Source organism: Miscanthus floridulus, chromosome 1, assembly GCF_019320115.1.
Source record: "Miscanthus floridulus cultivar M001 chromosome 1, ASM1932011v1, whole genome shotgun sequence".
In the NCBI taxonomy this organism is placed as follows: Eukaryota; Viridiplantae; Streptophyta; class Magnoliopsida; order Poales; family Poaceae; genus Miscanthus; species Miscanthus floridulus.
The window spans coordinates 122,118,385-122,137,775 of record NC_089580.1 but is presented as its reverse complement, the minus strand read 5'-3'; the positions used below and the strand labels follow the sequence as shown (position 1 = coordinate 122,137,775).

Here is a 19,391-nt window from a genome sequence, read left to right as displayed (position 1 = left end):
GTTGAAGGCTTTAGAGTGATGGACCACGTGGTGGTGAAGCTTAAGCAAAACTTGGCGCCGATGGACGAAGGCAACGGTGAAAAGCAAGTAAAGTCAAGATCGATGAACCAATATGATCATGTGATGATATGAAGTGGATCATATCATTGTTGATAAGTGTTGGTGCATGTGTTGCATCAACAATGGAGGAAATGGAATGGAATGCGCAAGGCAAAGATATAACCAAGGGCATTTCATTTCACCGGTCATAGGTGTGTAGAGAAGTTGATGACCGAGTTTAGGATAGATGGCCATACTATCAAGAGGGGCAAACTTATTTACATATCGGTCATCTAGTGCCACTCGTGTGATCTAACTTTGCATCGTCGCTAGGATCGAGTGGCGTGGCAAGTTGAGTGGCTAATCCTTTGGAAAATGATTGTGAAAATGCTAACACACATACACATGGTGGTGTACACATGGTGGTGTTGGCACATTTACAAATGAGATGAAGTTGGAGTTGATGTGGATCAACTCGGTGATGAAACGAAGGCGAGAAGGGTTCGAAACTTCACCAGCGGAGTGTCCGATGGTGCCACCGGCGCCCTGTATAGAAAAGACAGGGTTTTGTAGAGTGCACCGGACGCTGGTCACACGGTGACCATACGCTAGCCTCGATAGGACTAGCGCATCCGGTCAGTGGTAGCAGTTAGCGCGCGGTCTTGGTCTCATGACCGAACGCTCAAGGCCTATGTCTGGTCAGTGCTGACGTATGGTGACGTAGGTAGCGGTGGAGTTAGGCACGCGGGCATAGAACTAATCAAATGTTGGTCTGCATCCGGTCATGGTGGACCGGACGTGTCCGATCACAAAACAGAGGCTCAGGGAGCTCTCTGGAAATGACCGGACTCAGGCGTAGCATCGTCCTGTCATTCACTATGATATGTCTAGTCACAACTTAACCGTTGGCGCACGAAGTTACCGTTGAGATTGGGCGGCTCCAATTGAATGCAGAGTGACACATGGCGTGCATCCATTGACCGAACACTGGTAGGGTGCGTCCGATCGATCCGATCAGAGCATCCGGTCACCCCGAGCAGTGCCTAGTGAAGGGGGTACAATGGCTCTATTTTTGTGAGGGCTATAAATAGAAGGTGGTCTCAGCCATGGCTGTTGCTGAGCACCTTGGGGGACTTTGTGTCCATGCTTGAGAGTGCTTGGGAGCCCTCCATCTCACATATGCTTGCTAGTGATCATTTGATTGTGTGAGAGAGCTATTCTAGTGCGATTGCATCATGAGGTTACATCGAGTGGCACTAGGCGGTCATGTTGCAAGCCGGTGGTGCTTGTTACTCTTGGAGGTTGCCACCTCCTAGATGGCTTGGTGGTGGTCTCTGTCAAAGCCCGTAAGAAGCTTGTGCGGTGCTCTAGAGAAGAGCTTTGTGAGGGGCATTGTGCTCGCCCCGCGGGAGCCATGAAGAGCAACTCTAGTAAAGCGAGATGCGAAGGGCGACAAGTGGTTTGGCGGGGTCTAGTGCTAGAGCTTGTGGTAAGCACTCCACGTGAGTGTGACTTGCAGGTCACCACGAGCAAGAGAATTGGCGACAACCTTGGAGCTTGTCTCAATGGGGACTAGCGTGTTGGCAAGCATGTGAACCTTGGGAAAAATCATCATGACATCCTTGTATTCCTATTGGTTTGCATTCTCGTTACACAAGCTTGTAATTACTTTCATATACATTGTGCTTGTGTAGTTGCTCTTGTAATTCGTTAGCTTGTGTAGCTCACTAGTTACCTTCTTGCTTGTGTAGCATAAGAAATAGCTCCTTTGCATGGCTAATTTGGTTTGTGTAACCTTGTTAGTCATATTGTTTAGTTTGTGTAGTTAAGTATTTGTGCTCTCTAATTTGGTATTGGTTGCCTTGTTATTGAGCATTGTTAGTGAGCTTAGGAGCTTTGTGCTTTTTGTTTACTAGCATGTGTAGAAGCTCCCTCGTTGCTTAAAGTACTAGTGGCATAGGTTTATGTGACTATGCTTCTAGAATTAGTTAGGTGAGCTCTAGTTAGCTTGGCACATTAATTGCTTAATTAGGATCTTTACAAGATGCTAGAGAACATAGATAGAGGGGTGTAGTCTTGGCTAGACCAATAGATTTAATTCCACACTTGTTTCGGTTAGCCGACGTGATTAATTTTAGAAAGGACTATTCATCCCCCCTCTAGTCCGCTATCTCGACCCTACAGTATAGCCCCCCAAGCCCCCGAGCTATCTGTGAGATCGGTCGGGGGGTCCTTCGGTCGGCAACTCCTTGCCCAGGGACTTAGCATACCCCAATGTTTGACTCTTGTTAGGAGCCCCCGAGCCCTTCGTGACCTTCTGGGCTAGGCCCACGATGGCGATGAGGGGCTGAGTTCGATCTCCGATGACCGAGTCAGTTGTGGTGGTCATAGCCTTGCTTTCTTAGGTCGGATGCCCTTTTGGGGGTACCCGAGTTCTTGGCCAGGCGCTTAGCTTCTGAGCCGAGCGACTATCGAGTTTGAGTGTCATGAGAGGGAATCCTAAGCGAAGGCCTGGCCAACTCGTCGGGGAGCCGCCAGCTCTCAGCTCGCGTGGGGTGCCCTTCTTACCCTGGCCTGCCATGGGTCGAGCGATGGGGGCATCAGGGCCTTGGCTCGATGCTGATCCATCGCTTGGCGTCCCACGCCCCCGTGATCAGGCTCGATAGTAGGCCTGTTGGGATCAGGCTGCACTTAGTGGTGGCTAGGCGCGTTCTCTGCTCCAAGGTCGGGATGCCCTCGTTGGACCCACCACTCAGTGCCCTCCACTCTGATTCTTGGTCGCACTCGGGGGGCGTTCACGAGGCACCCGTCGGTCGGCTCCCAAAATCCCCGGCTGAGGGGCTGGCGCAGCCCCCGAGCCCATCGTGCGGTTTTGTTGCCCACGGCAGGTCTTCCGTGCGCGGTGAGGGCATTCTTGAAGGATCGTTAGAGATTTCGAGTCATGCTTGGTCAAGTCATTCCCTCATGGGGCTGGGCTGTTATGACAATGGCTTCGATAGCCGAGAGTGTTGCGCCTGTGCTGCTAACGGGTAAATCCATGAGAACCCCAAGTATCCAATCGGTTCAGTCCTTGGTCTCGGGCCCCCAAGGGGCGATGCGCGGCTTCCTAACCGAGCCGCTTGTTTGGTTCCCGAGCCCATTCTATCGGGCTCAAGGGCTCGCTGCCTCCCTCGGTGGGTCACCACAAGCAACTCAAGGTTAGTACTCGGACATCGGTCATCGAGACGGCTAGTGCGCTTCGAGGCATTCCGGCTGTAGCCGCTGAGGCCCACCCTCGACCATCCCTTACACTTTTGTTTTCCTCGGGCAGCCTGGAAGCCCCGTGGGGGGCCAGCTTTGAACCCTCGGTGGTGCCCCTGCTGGGGGCCCTGCGCCAACCATTCGCGGGGCGGCGCCTCTGTTAGTGGGTTAGGAGTATGAAAGCAGAACAAAGGAAATGAGATATGGATAAAAATGACATAGTTGTTAGATGTTCCACGCGTTGTCGTACTCCTTCCCCTCGAGGTTGCTGAGCTTGTAGGCTCCCGAACGGATCACGCGCGAGATGCGAAACAGACTGTTGGTATTTATTAGTGTGGGTTAGAAATTAAGAATTCTGCAAGCGCGCAGATATACCGTTGTAGCATTTCACTGGGAGTATTACAGGTATCGTTATTTATATTTTACCACTAGGAGAAATAATGGCAAAGAAGAGATTGATAAATATTTATTTGTGATGAAATCACTAACACTTACTCTAAACAGGGTAAGTTTAAGATATTTATAAATTAAGTATATAACAATTCAGAGAGAGATTGATACTTATAAATGTAGTGTAGCAAAACTAAGTAATAATCAAGAGAAAGATTCCTAAGTTATTTCTAATTAACAAATCATAACATACAAAAGCATATACACTCTATAGCAATAATTAACTCTTTATCTATGCATAGTGGACATCTCTTAGGAGGAGCATAATAATTGTAACATCCCGTAATTCTGTGTAATAGAAAAATCCCAACTTTCAAAAAAAATTGCTTGAATGTGTGTTGCATGTAAATGTTTGGTCAAATTTAAGTCAAAAGTTTTCCTTTCTGCCCCATTTTCAAAATCCGAACTTCAAAACTTTTTATAACGAACCGCTTGTCATGAAGACTGGTCACCGACGTGGCAAGAGATGTTTTCAAATAAAATGTTTTTAAGATAAATTAAAATATTGGTTGAATTCAGCCCCATGTAATTCTCGCACATGATTTATTATTCGCCCCTAAAACTCAAACCCTAACTCTCTCTCGTCTCCTTTAAATTGGATTTACAAATAATTGATGCACCCATGTAGTTAATCTTCCCCCTGACAGCCGCCACGAGCGCTCCTTCTTCCCTCCGCTTCCCTCCTCTGTCAATGGACGCCACAGCCATGGCGCCCCGAGGCTGAGCCAAAGCTCTCGCCGTCGACAAGCCACGCAGCGAGGGTCGCGTCGTCAAGCCGCGCGGCCATGACGACTCCACCGCCTCGCCCCAGCCGCCACCCGGCCGGCGTCGACGCCGTGTCGAGCCGCCTCGCCATCACAAAGTCTACACGGAGGCCGTCCCGGATCACCAGTCCGACGCACGACGTCGCCGTGGCACCGCTCCGCCGCGGCCTCGCGTTCGCCCGACCTTCCACCGGGGAACCCGACCACCCGCGACCGCGACTTCTTCCACGCACCTCAGGTGAGCTCGACAGCCCCTAAGACTCAGCCCTTTTCCTTCTTCGGTATGCGAACCTATCCTGACTGTGCGCAGCACCTGCACGGCGGCAACCCGTCCCGACCTCGCCGCGCTTGGACAACGGCCACCACAGCCGGCAACGGTTTCATCTTCGCCCGTGGCCACATCCTTGTTGCCGGAGCTCGAAGCGCGCTGGAGCTGACGACCGAGAACTCTCCCTCTGCCTGCACCGAACCCGACCGGCACCGTGCGATCTCCCGGCGTCGAGCACTCCGGGAACCCACGCGACGTCGGCCGCGTCGTCAAGCCACAGCCCGCCACCGACGCCAAGCCCTCGGTAAGCGCCCTCAAGACAGAGCCTTTCCCCTCGGATGCTATCCCTGTTTGCCGGCCATCGAGCCGCTGTCGCCGGTCACTCACGACCACGGGCTGGTGTACCCACACTAGGCCACCACCGTCGGCCACCACGACCGCGACAGTGCGATTCCGCGCAAGCCCCGTCCCGGTGTCCGTTCACGAACACCCGCGAACATGCGCACGCACCCGTGGACGCACACGCACGCCACCTTGGCCATACACGAGTTCAAGACCCACCTTTCGGCCTGGTCGCCATCCCTGTCTGTCCTGGCCTTCGTGCCGCTTCCTCTCCGCGTTGGTCGCGCGCGGGCACGGTCACCGTGAGCCGCGTCGCAAGGTCTGTGTGGACACTGCCAATGGGCGTGCACTCACACCCGCCATGGCCTTGACCCTGCACCAGCACGGCTCCGCAGAAGCAAGTCGAGCCTTTTGGGCATCCCATCGAGCGCCTACAGTGCGCCATGGATGCCGCCCATCCCCTGCACAGAAGTCCAAAGACCCGGCCTTCCAGCCCTTGTTGTTCTCGACAATACACAGGCCCGCCGTCATGGCCGCACACTACACATGATCCGCCGCCGACGCCCTCTTCCTTCCTGGTCCTTGGTTCCTGCACGCGGACGCCACGGTGAGCTCCCCGCCGGCGTCCCTGTTCTGCCCTTCCCTCACCACCACCGGCAACCCACAGCCGCACACGGGAACATAGCGCACGACACGCCACTAGCACAAGCATGTCGTCTCTGCAGTCACCCGACGCCCTCACCCAGGGGACATAGCCAAAAGCCTCACCTTTCCTCGCCGTTGCCACGGCCTTGGTCGTACACACCAGTGCGGCGGTAGCGTAGCCACGTGCAGGCACGGACTACCTCGCCGACCCCGCCGCAGCTCGTCGCTCACGGTGCACTCGCACAGCACCGTCCCGGCCCGGCCTCTGCCTTGCCACCGCAACCTCTTCCTGCCGTCGTTCGACGCGCTGGCCAGCCCCTGTACCCTAGCATAGCCCTTCGGCATCACCAGAGGACCACTGCAGCCTTCCGGCCTCGCCTTCACGGACTGCACGCGCGGATGTGCTGGGTTAGCCGCTGCCGCCTCAGGGCATTAGCCCGAGCACTTGGAGGGCGCTCCGCCCGGCCTCTCCTCTTCTCTGTTTCCGGCCCGGCACAGCTGGCACGCTAGAGCCCATGAACCCAAGGCCAAGCCAAGCGCGGGCCTCTTTCCCTTTTCCCTGAAGGTAAGCCGAGCAGCCCAGTTGGGCACTCATGGCCCAACCCGGCATCCCGGTCCGCGCTGAGCCCCTCTCCCCCTCTTGACAGCCGTCCGGGCCATCAGTGGTGCCAAGCCCGAGCTAGGGCCTGGTGGGCAGGAACTGCATCCAAGCCCAGGCCCTTGAACCCTTTTTTCCTTTTTCTGTTTTTTAGAAATCCTGTCCACCCTCTAAAATCCGTATTAAATCCATCCCAGCTCCAAAAATTATGAAACCAGTTTAATAATTTTCCTAAAAACCTTCTCTACCTCCTAGTGCAATTCTTGTGTCTAGTTGAGTTAGGTTTCGTTGCGGTTTTTATTGCTTCTTATTGATGGCCATTCTCGGCATTTTCTTGCATAGCGACAACACGAGCTTGGATGGATTCAAGGACGCCTCGGATGGAGAAGGAGACCCCCACTGATTGGCTACAACAACTTCCGGAGACGCGTACCACTACTTCCTCTAAACCGCAGGTGTCATGGCAGCACCTTTACTTAGAAGAATCCTATTAGGCATTGCAAAGTAAAATTGCTAGCGCTTTACATTATTCCTTGCTATAATATGTGATGCATGCTATTGCCTGAGCCTTGATTGCCTTGATTGAAACCACTTCACCCTAATTACCCAGCTCCGCGCTCGCACTTATATATGCCTATCTGTTTGCTTGCATTTACTCCATCATACTTACATATATGCCTTGATATGTGCTATGTGATGGTTTGGTGGAGGGAGTTTAGCCGTGAGGCATCCCCATGATGTATTTGGTTTGATACGTGACGGGAGCGGTGAATCCGGAGTGGGTGGTGGTGATGTGAGCAGTTCTGGAGATATTCCTTACCCTCGACCTGATTCTTCGGTGATACTAGCTAGAGTGAGAGGTTGTTGTGGTGTACAGAGTGCACCAAGGGTAGTTCCTATGGTGGGAACACAGAGTCCTAGAGGGACAACGGTCCTCGAGGGACATGGGGATGAGGAGTTTGTGGATAGACCACCTCTGAGGGGTGAGTCTCGTGCTTGAGGCACATAGTTTGGTAGAAGGTGCTCGCTCTGGCCAACCTAAGGACCTGCATAAGTTGCAACCATAAATCACGAGTTCTTTTCGTACACACCACATGCCTATGTGGGTACAGGCCGTTGCCTAAAATAGTGTGGGCGACCACCAATCTCTGTGGGAGTTAGTAGACACGCGGTCTGTGGCCCTATGCAATTAGTGTCAGGAGGGCGGAGGTTACTCCGTGCTACCTTGACGACATGACCCCAACTTATATAGTGGCATCTTTATATCTTCGCTCTGGCTGGTGGACAGGACTGGTGTTAGTTGGCCTATTTTGCGGTGGCGGTGTTCATCGCTGACGGTGATTCATTGACGGTGTTCATGTAGGGTAATAGTGGACTCTCTGCAAAGGTTTATAATCTATACGTATAGCCACGATCTCGGTTATGATCACTTACTTGTGTGCAGGGTTTAGTTCACTAGCTTCTCTTGTGCTTTGCTTCCCTCCCCCGGAAGATAAGGTCCGACTTGAGGCCGTTGAGACGAGGGGCGTGCAGAGGCTGCCTCGTTGACTAGACTGAGAGTTGAGGGTGTTGTGAGGGATGATGAGTGGTGAGATGTGATGATGAGTGGTCAAATGTGATGATGAGTGGATGGTGAGAATGAGAGTGTGGTTTGGGTTTTGAGAAGATATTATTAAATACTTGATGCTCTCTGCATGCGCTAATGATGCAAACTATAGCCAAACTATTAGGATCATCAGATCCTTTTATTTTCTATTTCCACTAAAGCTCGTTGGTGATGACCATGGCCTGCACATATCTAGTGGTGTGCATATTTCTCGCCATGCAATGGTGTTGTGAATGGTAGTTGGTTTGCGATATGCTCTCAAACATGCCTGTGGATTGGAGAATCGCCAAGCTTCGCTGCTACGATTAGGTTTCCAGTGTTTTGTTTGATGTTAGCCTAGAGGGCTTGTAATTAGTCTAGTTTTATTCTTATTTTGTACTCTGATGTGTTGTATGACTTTCTAATCAGCTAAAAGTGGGTGCTCGTGATAGCCGAGATATCATGGGACTATACAGATGGGCAAGAGAGTCAGAATTTCTATTTTGGAAATCTCGGTTTGTTTCAGTTGGTATCAGAGCCATACTTGACAGTAGGTCACAACCTTAGAACTGGACGTCGGTCTAGGAGCCAACAAGTCTGTCTACCTTAAAAACTATTTTCAAAAATACTTGTGTCCCTGTCTTAACCTTGCATTTGAATGCTATCCCATCTATCTGACTACCCCTACCAAATAAGTTGATGTTAGTAGACCCTCCCTACCATATTGTTCTGACTAGCTAGTTGTGTGAATAGGATTATAATGCTGCTTGAATGATTGGCTCTTGTGTCATTTCTTGTGTTTCATATGCTTGAGTGTAGGATGGTAGAACGATTTCTGTTTGCTTGTGTGTGTCCCCACCCTTAGTAAACCTAATCTAAGCCATGCCTATCCTCTTGTCATCAGATGCCGCTCCTTAGAAGGACATCAAGGTTGTAGAACTAGAAGTCTCGAGTCAGTCAGCCTAGCAGTCATAACACCGACATGAGTCTGAGTCTGGAGAGTCTAATGAACGTCAACCCTGGTGTGACCATTGAACACCCCAGAGCCTGACTAGAGTCCTAGAACCAAAAGCATGGAAACACCTAGCTTGACAACAGCCATAGCACGACAAACTCGTGTGTTGTAGAGGCTTGTTGATGTAGTTGCACCTGAGCCATCTCAGACACCTCTCAGTAAGAAGCTTAAGGAATTCTTCAAGCTAAAACCTCCTACCTTTGACCATGCTGACAACCTAATTGAGGTAGATGATTGGTTACATGGAATCAAAAGAAGGCTTGAACTCATCAAAAGCATCGACAAGGACGGAGTGAACAATGCCACCTTTAAGCTTAGAGGGATTGCTAGCGCTTGGTGGGAATGCTTTTGCGCTATCCACCCTAACCCTACCAACATGGGTTGGGCAGAGTTTGCTCAAGCATTTCACGAGCATCACCTCATGGAAGGAGCCATGGATGCAAAGGCCAAAGAATTTAGGAAGCTGCAGATGGGTACAATGTCAGTTCGTGAGTACACCAACAAGTTCATCCAGCTAATGCGGTATGTACCTGAGTACACCAATATAGAGAAATAGAGACGCTACTACTACATGAAGGGTCTGAACAAATCTCTTAGAAGTGTGCTCGTAACCCACAACTGCCTAACTCTCAAGTAGTTGATCAATATGGCTAACATCGTGGAAATGGATCTGAAGGAGATCGAGCTAGAGAAGGAAGCACTTCGCAATGAAAAGAGAAAGAGAATCCAACCGAATCCCATGAGTTCAAGCACTTAGAGGCTCAGACTTGAGGATAGAATGCTACCTGGACCTTCCCTACAATGAGCCTAGGGACAACCTTGCTATCTACCATAGGTGGTCAATCATCATGATCCCACGGAGCCTATTTCTAAGCCAATCACAGAAATCCAAGCCATGTGCATCAGAAGAAAAAAGAAAAAGAAGAAGCAAGTTGTTGCGGTTTGTCACACCTGTCACAAGATCGGTCACAAGGCACATGTTTGTCCTCAACATCAACCGTCAACTCCGTTGGGACTGCTTGAGCACCGACCATTGACCCAAAGCATGCAAGTTGTACCAATCAGAGATCATGGAAGACTCAATCATGTGACTTCAGAGAAAGTGATGGAATCACCTAAAGTTGTGCTTGGAAAGTTAGATGTAGATGGAGCCCCAGCTATAGTCCTTTTTGACTCAGGTGCTACCTACTCATACGTCTCATCAAAGTTCGTGCAGCAACAACTTCTCCCTACCGAACAACGAAGCAAATCGCTGATCACTAGCTCTCCTCTCGGAGATGTTAGCTACACCCTAGAGCGCAAGGATGTGAGGACCTTAATAGCAGAACAAGTGTTTAGGAAGAGATGTTAGCTGCACCCTGGAGTACAAGGTCAAATTGCTCGATTCAAGAGATTGGGCGGTTTGGGGAGAGCAAAAATCCGAGAACAAGGAGGAAGAAATGAAATGAGCCTTAGCCAGAGAAACCTTGGCGTGGGTTTTGAATCCGAGCTCGGCGCCATGGATCTTGGCTCTAAGGCCGACGCCGAGACCCATGGCTCCGAGGTCGGCGCCAAGATATGTGGCTCCGACCTCGGCGCTAGGGTCCATGGCGTCGATCTACCTGCCACGTCAGCGCCACTTGGATGCCCCGTTTTGCCCGGCCTGGCATCTCGACGCCAAGACCTACGGCGGTGAGATGTGTTAACTCGGCGCCGTAGGCAACGACGCCGACCCAAAGGGTCCAAAGATCAGTTTATGTCATCTAGAGGGTTAAACATAAATTTTCTTTTTAAAAAGGACTAAATTGCAAAAAATTGGACCGGTGTGGCGCCCTCCCGTTTCGTCCGTTGAAAATTGTTGTTATCTTCTGTCATCAACTGCACTGGACCGATGGGAATGAAATAGTCTAGTTGTAGTATTAGAGGGTGTTTGGTTGGTCCTTCTAAACTTTAGTCATTGTTCCACCAGATGTTTGGACACATGTATGGAGTATTAAATATAGACTAATTACAAAACTAATTGTATAGTTTGCGACTAATTTGCTAGACGAATCTTTTAAGCCTAATTAGTCCATGATTTGACAATGTGGTGCTACAGTAAACATGTGCTAATGATAGATTAATTAGACTTAATAAATTCGTCTCGTACGAATTCTGTAATTTATTTTTTTATTAGTATCTAAACACCTTATATAATATCCTCACATAACACCTTCTAAATTTTAGTCACGTTATCTCAACACCGCCTTAGCAAGCCTTACCTGTCGCTCATCGTATAGCCTAAAGCTGTAGCACATGTTGGTCTGGTTCCCCCTCAACTCAAAAACAAGTGCAAAAACATGCAGCAGGTTTGCGAGCAGAAGACGCTCGATCGGCTCTAATCCTAATCCAGTGCTTTCAAAAATTTTGTAAAATTTTTCAAGATTCCTCGTCACATCGAATCTTTAGACGCATGCATGAAGCATTAAATATAAATAAAAAATAAAACTAATTACATAGTTTAGACGAAATTCACGAGACGAATCTTTTAAGCCTAATTAAACTATGATTGAACACTAATTGTCAAATAACAATGAAAGTGCTATAGTACTATTTTCCAAAAAAAAATTATCAAGTAAACAAGGCCCCAGTTATCCAGTATAATAAAGTGGCGATAATTGTCAAATCTTTGTGACAGTAGTGAATGAAGGACTAATAGAGGTGGAACAATCACACAAATGGCAGTTGCGTCTGGTCCGGCGCGGCGCCGGCGAGCCATCGGCCCCAGCGCAGTGAATGAAATCCGGTCACCTCGTTCCAGATCCTACTGGACACGCCCGGTCCTCTGACAGCTAAGCGCTGGCCCCACGTACCCTGCCGGCCGGAGCCGCCACTCCCTGTTTTTGCGTTGAGCCCCCTTGCATTAATTTTAATCCCGACGCCGGCCTTCTCCGCCGCGTTTCTAGACATTTGGATTCGCAGTTACGCCCTCCCATTTCCACCTTTTTATAGACCCGCACCCATCGCTGCCGAGCCATTATTACCAGCCGGTCTCCACTCTTTCGCTCACCATCTAGGCTCTCCCCCTCGTGCGAAGCTTGCGGGGTACGGAGATGGCGGCGGCCGGGGGGATGACCCCAGCCACGGCGGACGCTGTGGAGGAGCTCACGCGGCTGTACCGGGAGCTGTCGCCGCGCCCGGCCGTGGAGGAGGTGGAGGCGGCGGCGGCGGTGCTGGCCTCGGCGGACGCGGAGGAGGAGGCGCGCCTCGCCGAGATCGCCAGGGAGGAGGCGGCGGCGCGGGCGCGGGCGCGGGCGCCGGCGCAGGGCCTGCCGGCCGAGCTCTTCGACGTGCTGTGGGAGGCCAGGCGCAACTCGGTGCGCCTCCGCGCGCTGCAGCAGCGGAAGGAGGCCGCGTACGTCGTCGAGCTCGAGAGGCGCTTCAAGCTCTTCGACGACCTCATCCAGAGGGCGTCGCGGGCGGTGTCCCCTGGTGGTGGTGCCAGGGGTGGCGGGGGTGTTGCCGTGGTCGACTACGAGGTCGTTGAGGTCGAGGCGAGGCGGAATCCGGCGCTGGCCGACGCGGCAACAGAGATAGACCGTGGAAGCAGGGGTGGCTTGGGATTGGAACCCACGTCCGTCTCGTCGCTGCGTCGTGCTGCTTCAGCAGGTATTATTACGCCTTCTTAATTCATCTCAGTATTTCTATTTCCCCTGCAAATCTAGGTGAACTTTCGCTCCGCAGGTGCTATGTTATTCCATTCGATTTCGTTTTCCAAAAAAAAAAAATCCTCTTGAGAAAAAATGGTTTAATAGGTGTTAGAAACCAAGTTAATCGTTTGATTGGTGTAGTTTCTGTTGACTTGTCCTTGTTTTGTTTTGTAAAAATTTTCTTGTCACCCAAATTTATTTCCTCTACCATATCTTCAGTCCATAGTTCCATTACACTAAGACTTAAGAAACACTTGACTAGGACTTGTTAGTTGAATCAATGTAAGATTTTTTTTTCTACAACTATGGTAACATGTTATTTTGAAGGGCGGGCCCGGTGCAAGCGGTAGCCTCGCATTGCACAGGCGAGGTTAAGGCTTGCCACTGACACCCTTCCCCAGACCCCGCACAGAGTGGGAGCTCTCTGCACTGGCTACGCCCTTTATAGTAACATATTATTTTGCCCCAAGATAATCTGTTTATAATTGACTTGTTCATAGGATGCCATCATAATGGTAGTTCTGCTATAATAATGGACACATTTCTTATCACTACTTCACTAGTGCTGGTAATTGGACATGACTAGATTGGCTGTGGGCTTTGTGATGTTTCTATGTTCTAATTGTGGACTGTTCTGTTATGGAACATTGTACCAGAATCAAATAGCTAATTTGATTTTACAGCCAATCACAAATTTGTTTCTGCTGACATTTTTTCCCACCCACCCACACACCAAAAAAAAGTTATTTACTTATTTGGTTGCTTTGAAATGAATGAATTGTTTATTCATTACCCCGGACCCCTACGATTGTGATAACTCTGTGTGTAGTGTATTAGCTATACGCATTCTGCAATTCAAATTTTCTGGACATAAATGACAGCGCACCTACTAATTACTTATATCAATATTCTGTGTAGTTCTATACTCCTAGTTTTTTTTCATGTGTGTTTTTGCTTGTTATGTGCATTTATTTATGGTCTGCGAATGTGGTCGTGATGGTTCTGCTACACTAATGTTTTTTCGGGAAACTCAACTATAACCTAATAGTTGCATTGAAGTAATTCTAAGTCAACTCCATTGTTGCTGTTTATTTATTTTTACTCAATGTCTATGGTAACATAAGATTTTGTCTGACGATAGTTTTGTATAGATGATCTGTCCATAGGCTTCCATGGTATTAGTAACTCAGTTGTAATAGCTACACTTACCTTCTCATTAGTTCACTATGAGTAGTAATAGGAATAGAGGACATGGGGAGATTTGTGATGATTCTGTGAGGTAGTTTTATACATTCCAGGATTCTCTGCTTCATACATCTGAGGGATATCTCAACTGAACTATCATTATTTGGATATCGGCCAGTAATTCTTTCAAATAGAATTCTTCAGCGTGTTGTGTAAACTGTAAATTACTTACACTTTACTGATTGGAGTAGATAAGAGATGGCAACAAACAATGAACAGTTAGCCACATTTTCTATAGGCCTAGCATGAGACCATCTTCTCGTGCGGTAACATAAAAAAAATCAGTGTCTGTATTATCCTAATAAGTAATAAAGTCTAATATGTCAATTTTTGCAGGTACTGACACAGAAAAGCTGGGCCTTATCCAAGTGGCAAGCCTTATAGAGTCATCGGCAAAGAAGGGGACTACAGAGCTCAATCTCCGGGGTAAGCTGGTGGACCAAGTTGAGTGGCTCCCTGTCTCGCTTGGAAAGTTACAGGATGTCACTGAGCTTGATCTATCTGAGAATAGGATCATGGCGCTCCCATCAACAATTGGTAGCCTTAGATACTTGACAAAGCTTGACCTCCACTCAAACCAGCTTATCAATCTGCCTGATACCTTCGGGGAACTTTCCAGCTTGATTGATCTTGACTTGCATGCAAACCAGCTAAAGTCTCTTCCTACATCATTTGGAAATCTCACGAGCCTTGCCAATCTTGACCTGAGCTCGAATCTGTTGAAGGTCCTTCCTGACTGTTTAGGAAAGTTAAAAAACTTGAGAAGGTTAATTGCTGAGACGAATGAACTTGAGGAGCTACCCTATACTATTGGATCGTGCACCTCTCTTGTGGAGCTTAGATTAGATTTTAATCAGCTCAAAGCCCTTCCAGAAGCCATTGGGAAGTTGGAAAACCTGGAAATCCTGACGTTACACTACAACAGAATCAAAGGCCTGCCTACAACAATTGGCCATCTTACCAGGTTGAGGGAGCTGGATGTCAGTTTCAATGAAGTTGAGACTATACCTGAGAACATTTGCTTTGCAGCCAGCCTTGTGAAGTTGAATGTCAGCAGAAACTTTGCCGACTTAAGAGCCCTGCCAAAATCAATAGGCGAACTTGAGATGCTAGAGGAGCTGGACATCAGTAGTAACCAGATACGAGTACTTCCAGACTCTTTTGGGCATCTCTCAAAGCTACGTGTGTTTCTTGCTGATGAAACTCCACTGGAAGTACCGCCTAAAGAAGTTGTAAAATTGGGGGCTCAGGTATTCATTGAGGTGTTATTCTCCCATATTTACAGTCTTTTTTTTTTTTGACCTTCACTGACTGAAATGATGTTTCTTCTGCATGTCAGGAGCTGGTTAATTATATGAAGAATATGGTTGCTGCAAGGGAAGTGAGCCAGAAGGAAACAGATAAGAGGAGCTTCTGGACCTGGCTCGGCTCACTGTTTGGTTGTTGCAAAAAGAATCAAGGATTGGGACCAGTTCCAGTTTAGCTGAACCATTTCATCTGCATGTATTGTGATGAAATTGTTCAGTTTTGGTCAATCTCTCAAGTCAGCGATGAAATGAGGGATGGCTATTATTGTTATTTTCCACTTTATGTTTGTGTATACAATGGATATGTGTAGCGCTTTCTTGTACATAAGGTTCATTTATGTGTAATTCATCATTATGAAACACTATCATGTTACTCCATGAAACTCCAGCTGCCCAACATTTCTATTAAATACTACCTCTAGAAAAGAATGCAATTCTAGCACGGTACAAGTTAAAGTAGCTTGAGTTTAACTTACTATATATTAAAAAGAATTAAGGATATCAAATAAATATCATTAGATTGGTTATGAGATATATTTTTATAATATACTTATTTGGCATCATAAATATTAATATTTTAACTATGTAAGCTATATCTACACGACATATGTGATAATGATCATGAAATATCCTTTGTAATTAGATTTGTAGAGTTTTAGTATGTTCCTCTAAACCAAAAGCCATTTGCATCGTCGTAGACAGGAATAAAAATTCAGACAACGATATTGTGCGACCCTTCTTCCTCCCTGCGCCCTTCCTCTGCGACCCCCTCCCCCACCCTCGACCACCACAAGGCGGCATGCCGGCGACGAAGTCCTCGTCCTCGCCCTAAGCTTCCACCACCAGTGAGGGCGATTCCCACGCCTTGCCGTGCCACCCGCAACCCACCTCCGCCCACCCTAATCACAGCAGCTCGCCGGCAAATATCGCCGCGACGCCCCCACGCCAACCCCACCCAAACGTCATCTGTTGCCACCCCTAAAGATGGCAACGGGTAAAATCCGCGCGGATACTAGCCCTAGATATCCATACCCGCGAGTAAAAATCCGTGCCCGCGCCCGCGCCCGTTAACCATCACGGGTAGGAAACCATGCCCGTGCCCGCTATCCGCGGATATCACATGCCCGCGGGCACACCCGTATACCCGCAAAAATAAAGCAACAAAGCACCCAACCATATCTTAATAGCAAGTAAGAAACAATATATCAAAAAATAAACGTCTATATCTCAACATTAGATAAAGTATGACACATTGACCATACAAGAGTAATCAAAAGTACGTCTACATTAGTGTATCTCAAGTCATCACAAATTAATACGAATAAAGACATACAACCGTATATAGACTTATAGGGTCATTGGCGCGGGTCTAGCGGGTTTGCGGGTGCGGATATCATTTTTCCATGCCCACGAGCAAATATCCATCGGGTTTAGAATCACGCCCATGCCCGTGTCCGTGGGCACAAACTTAAACTCATATCCATGCCCATCGGATTTTCTATCCGCGGGCACGCGGATATTTTGTGCCCGTTGCCATCTTTAGCCACCCCGCCCTGCATCCTCCCAAATCCTCCTTCTAAGGCCATCAGGGAAACCCTAACCTCGCCAGAACCCTACCACTGGCGACCTCCTCACCTTCTTCCTCTCCGGTGTGGACGTAGGTGTAGGCACGAGCGCGGGTGTGTGGGTCGCGCGCTCGGCGCGTCGCGCGATGTGTCGCGTAATAGAATTTTCATAAAAAATTGTTTTCTCGTGCAACGCACGGGCATATATCTAGTATTTTAACTATGTATTTGGTTAAACTTTAGGCACTTTAAAAAAAGCACTTAGAATTCATTCTCCTAGGACGGAGGTAGTATGTCAAATTTAAGCTGAGACAAGCCGTTTGACTTCCATATAGGAATTGCTATTCTTCCACTGCCCTAGAATCTGTAAATTATTTTTTAAAGACCTTTAATTCTGGTGAAGGCGCACTATTCACCTCCGGTTTTCTACACCTAGTTTCCTATCATCTACAGTTCCCCTTTCCTTGCCGTCCGATCGTGCTGCACCCATTCGATGCCCGACACGCCTGCTCCACGCCTCCACGCTGCCTACTGCTGTGGCCCTCCCCCACGTCGCTTTCGAGAGAGGGTTAATTGCATTTATGCTATTATAGCTTTACCTATTTAATAAATTATGTCACAGCTATTATAATTTTTACCAAACCTAAAATATGCCATTATATACGTCTCTGGTGTCTTTGGGCCCACATGCAGATGGCTCTAATTTGATCTTCAAAGGATTTAGATATGCGAATCTATACTTGGTTGATTTCAATGCTAGTGAAGCTAAATTATCTACATGCTTGTTCACTAAGTCTAGCATGAGTTGGTTATGGCATAGAAGGCTTGGTCATGTTGGAATGAAACAATTGAATAGATTGGTTAAGCATGACTTGGTTAGAGGCTTGAAAGATGTTGTGTTTGAAAAGGATAAGCTTTGTAGCTCTTGTCAAGCCGGAAAACAAGTTGGAAACACCCATCCTAAGAAAAGCATGATGAGCAATAATAAAGCATGAGTTATTGCACATGGATTTATTTGGGCCAATACAATACATTAGTATTGGTGGTAACAAATATGACTTTGTGATAGTAGATGATTATACTAGATACACATGGGTATTCTTTCTAGTGAACAAGAGTGATGTGTTTGCAACATTCAAATCTTTTGTCAAGGGCATTCATAATGAGTTTGAAACAACCATCAAGAGAGTTAGAAGTGACAATAGTAGTGAGTTCAAAAACACTAGAATTGATGAGCTGTGTGATGATTTTGGAATTAGATATCAATTCTCGGCCAAGTACACTCCACAATCAAATGACCTTGTTAAGAGGAAAAATAGAACACTCATTGATATAGCAAGGTCTATGCTTAGTGAGTATAATGTTAGTCAATCTTTTTGGGCCGAAGCTATCAACACGGCTTGCTATTGTAGCAACCGCCTCTATTGTCACACATTAAAAGAGAAGACACCATATGAGCTCTTGAATGGTAGAAAGTCCAACATTGTATATTTTTGGGTCTTTGGTTGCAAATGCTATATCTTAAAGAAAGGCACTAGATTGGGCAAGTTTGACAAGAAATATAATGAAGGATTCCTACTTGGTTATTCCACTACAAGCAAAGCATATAGAGTTTGAAATTTGGATAGTGGCACTCTTGAGAAAGTTCATGATGTTGAATTTGATGAAACCAAGGGTTCACAAGAAGAGAATAATAACTTGGAAGATGTTAGAGGCATTCAACTTTCAAATGCCATGAATAACATGGATATTGGTGAATTGAGGCCTAGGCAAGTGAATGATGATGAAGATGATCAAGTGTAAGTGCTCTTTAACTCAAATGTGCAAGATGATACAAATCAAGTTAGTACAAGTGGCTCTCATGATAATGAACAAGATCAAGTGGCTAGTACATCATCTCAACCCAATGATCAAGCAAGTGCAATCAATCAAGTTTCAATCCTCCTACCAACCAATATTGTAAGGGATCATCCATTAGACACTATAATTGGTGATATTTCTAGAGGTGTATAAACAAGATCTAGATTAGCTTCATTTTGTGAGCATTTCTCATTTATGTCATCCATTGAACCAAAGAAGATAGATAAAGCATTGAAGGATGTTAATTGGGTGAATGCTATGCATAAAGAATTGAATAACTTTACAAGAAATCAAGTATGGAAATTAGTAGAGAGACCAAAAAGACACAATATGATTGGAACCAAATGGGTCTTTAGAAATAAGCAAGATCAAGATAGGATAGTAGTAAGGAACAAAGCACGATTGGTAGCACAAGGCTATACATAAGTTGAAGGTCTTGACTTTGGAAAAACATATGCCACGGTTGCTAGATTGGAAGCAATTAGAATCTTGCTAGCCTATGCTTGTGACCACAATATCAAGCTCTACCAAATGGATGTTAAGAGTTCATTTCTCAATGGTTACATCAATAAAAAATTATATGTTGAGCAACCTCCCGGTTTTGAAGATGACAAGAAGCCCGACCATGTGTATAAGTTAAAGAAGGCATTATATGGCTTGAAGCAAGCACCTAGAGCATGGTATGAGAGATTAAGGGACTTCCTACTCTCTAAAGGGTTCATGATGGGCAAGGTTGACACCACTCTTTTCATCAAGAAGATTAGAAAAGATTTATTTGTGTTGTAAATCTATGTTGATGA

General features: G+C 47.3%; 2 protein-coding genes across 2 annotated transcripts; both read left to right on the top strand.

The window, feature by feature from the left end:
• Positions 1-4,387: 4,387 nt before the first annotated feature.
• Positions 4,388-8,578, top strand: LOC136492372 (uncharacterized). The gene is made up of 3 exons (XM_066488417.1): positions 4,388-4,731; positions 4,804-5,065; positions 6,689-8,578. Exons 1-3 carry the CDS (start codon positions 4,515-4,517, stop codon positions 6,747-6,749), a joined length of 540 nt encoding a protein of 179 aa, XP_066344514.1. The 5' UTR covers positions 4,388-4,514; the 3' UTR covers positions 6,750-8,578.
• A 3,366-nt stretch (positions 8,579-11,944) lies between these two features.
• On the top strand, positions 11,945-15,576 carry LOC136539855 (plant intracellular Ras-group-related LRR protein 5-like). Its single transcript, XM_066531853.1, has 3 exons — positions 11,945-12,573; positions 14,196-15,109; positions 15,199-15,576. Exons 1-3 carry the CDS (start codon positions 12,018-12,020, stop codon positions 15,340-15,342), a joined length of 1,614 nt encoding a protein of 537 aa, XP_066387950.1. The 5' UTR covers positions 11,945-12,017; the 3' UTR covers positions 15,343-15,576.
• Positions 15,577-19,391: the final 3,815 nt, after the last annotated feature.

Excerpts from the sequence above, each read along its gene's own strand:
- LOC136492372 (XM_066488417.1), top strand. The coding sequence starts at position 4,515 with ATGACGACTCCACCGCCTCGCCCCAGCCGCCACCCGGCCGGCGTCGAC. Across the intron at positions 4,732-4,803 it reads ACTTCTTCCACGCACCTCAG|CACCTGCACGGCGGCAACCC; the intron begins GTGAGCTCGACA and ends GACTGTGCGCAG. Across the intron at positions 5,066-6,688 it reads CCACCGACGCCAAGCCCTCG|CGACAACACGAGCTTGGATG; the intron begins GTAAGCGCCCTC and ends TTTCTTGCATAG.
- LOC136539855 (XM_066531853.1), top strand. The coding sequence starts at position 12,018 with ATGGCGGCGGCCGGGGGGATGACCCCAGCCACGGCGGACGCTGTGGAG. Across the intron at positions 12,574-14,195 it reads GCGTCGTGCTGCTTCAGCAG|GTACTGACACAGAAAAGCTG; the intron begins GTATTATTACGC and ends CAATTTTTGCAG. Across the intron at positions 15,110-15,198 it reads TTGTAAAATTGGGGGCTCAG|GAGCTGGTTAATTATATGAA; the intron begins GTATTCATTGAG and ends TCTGCATGTCAG.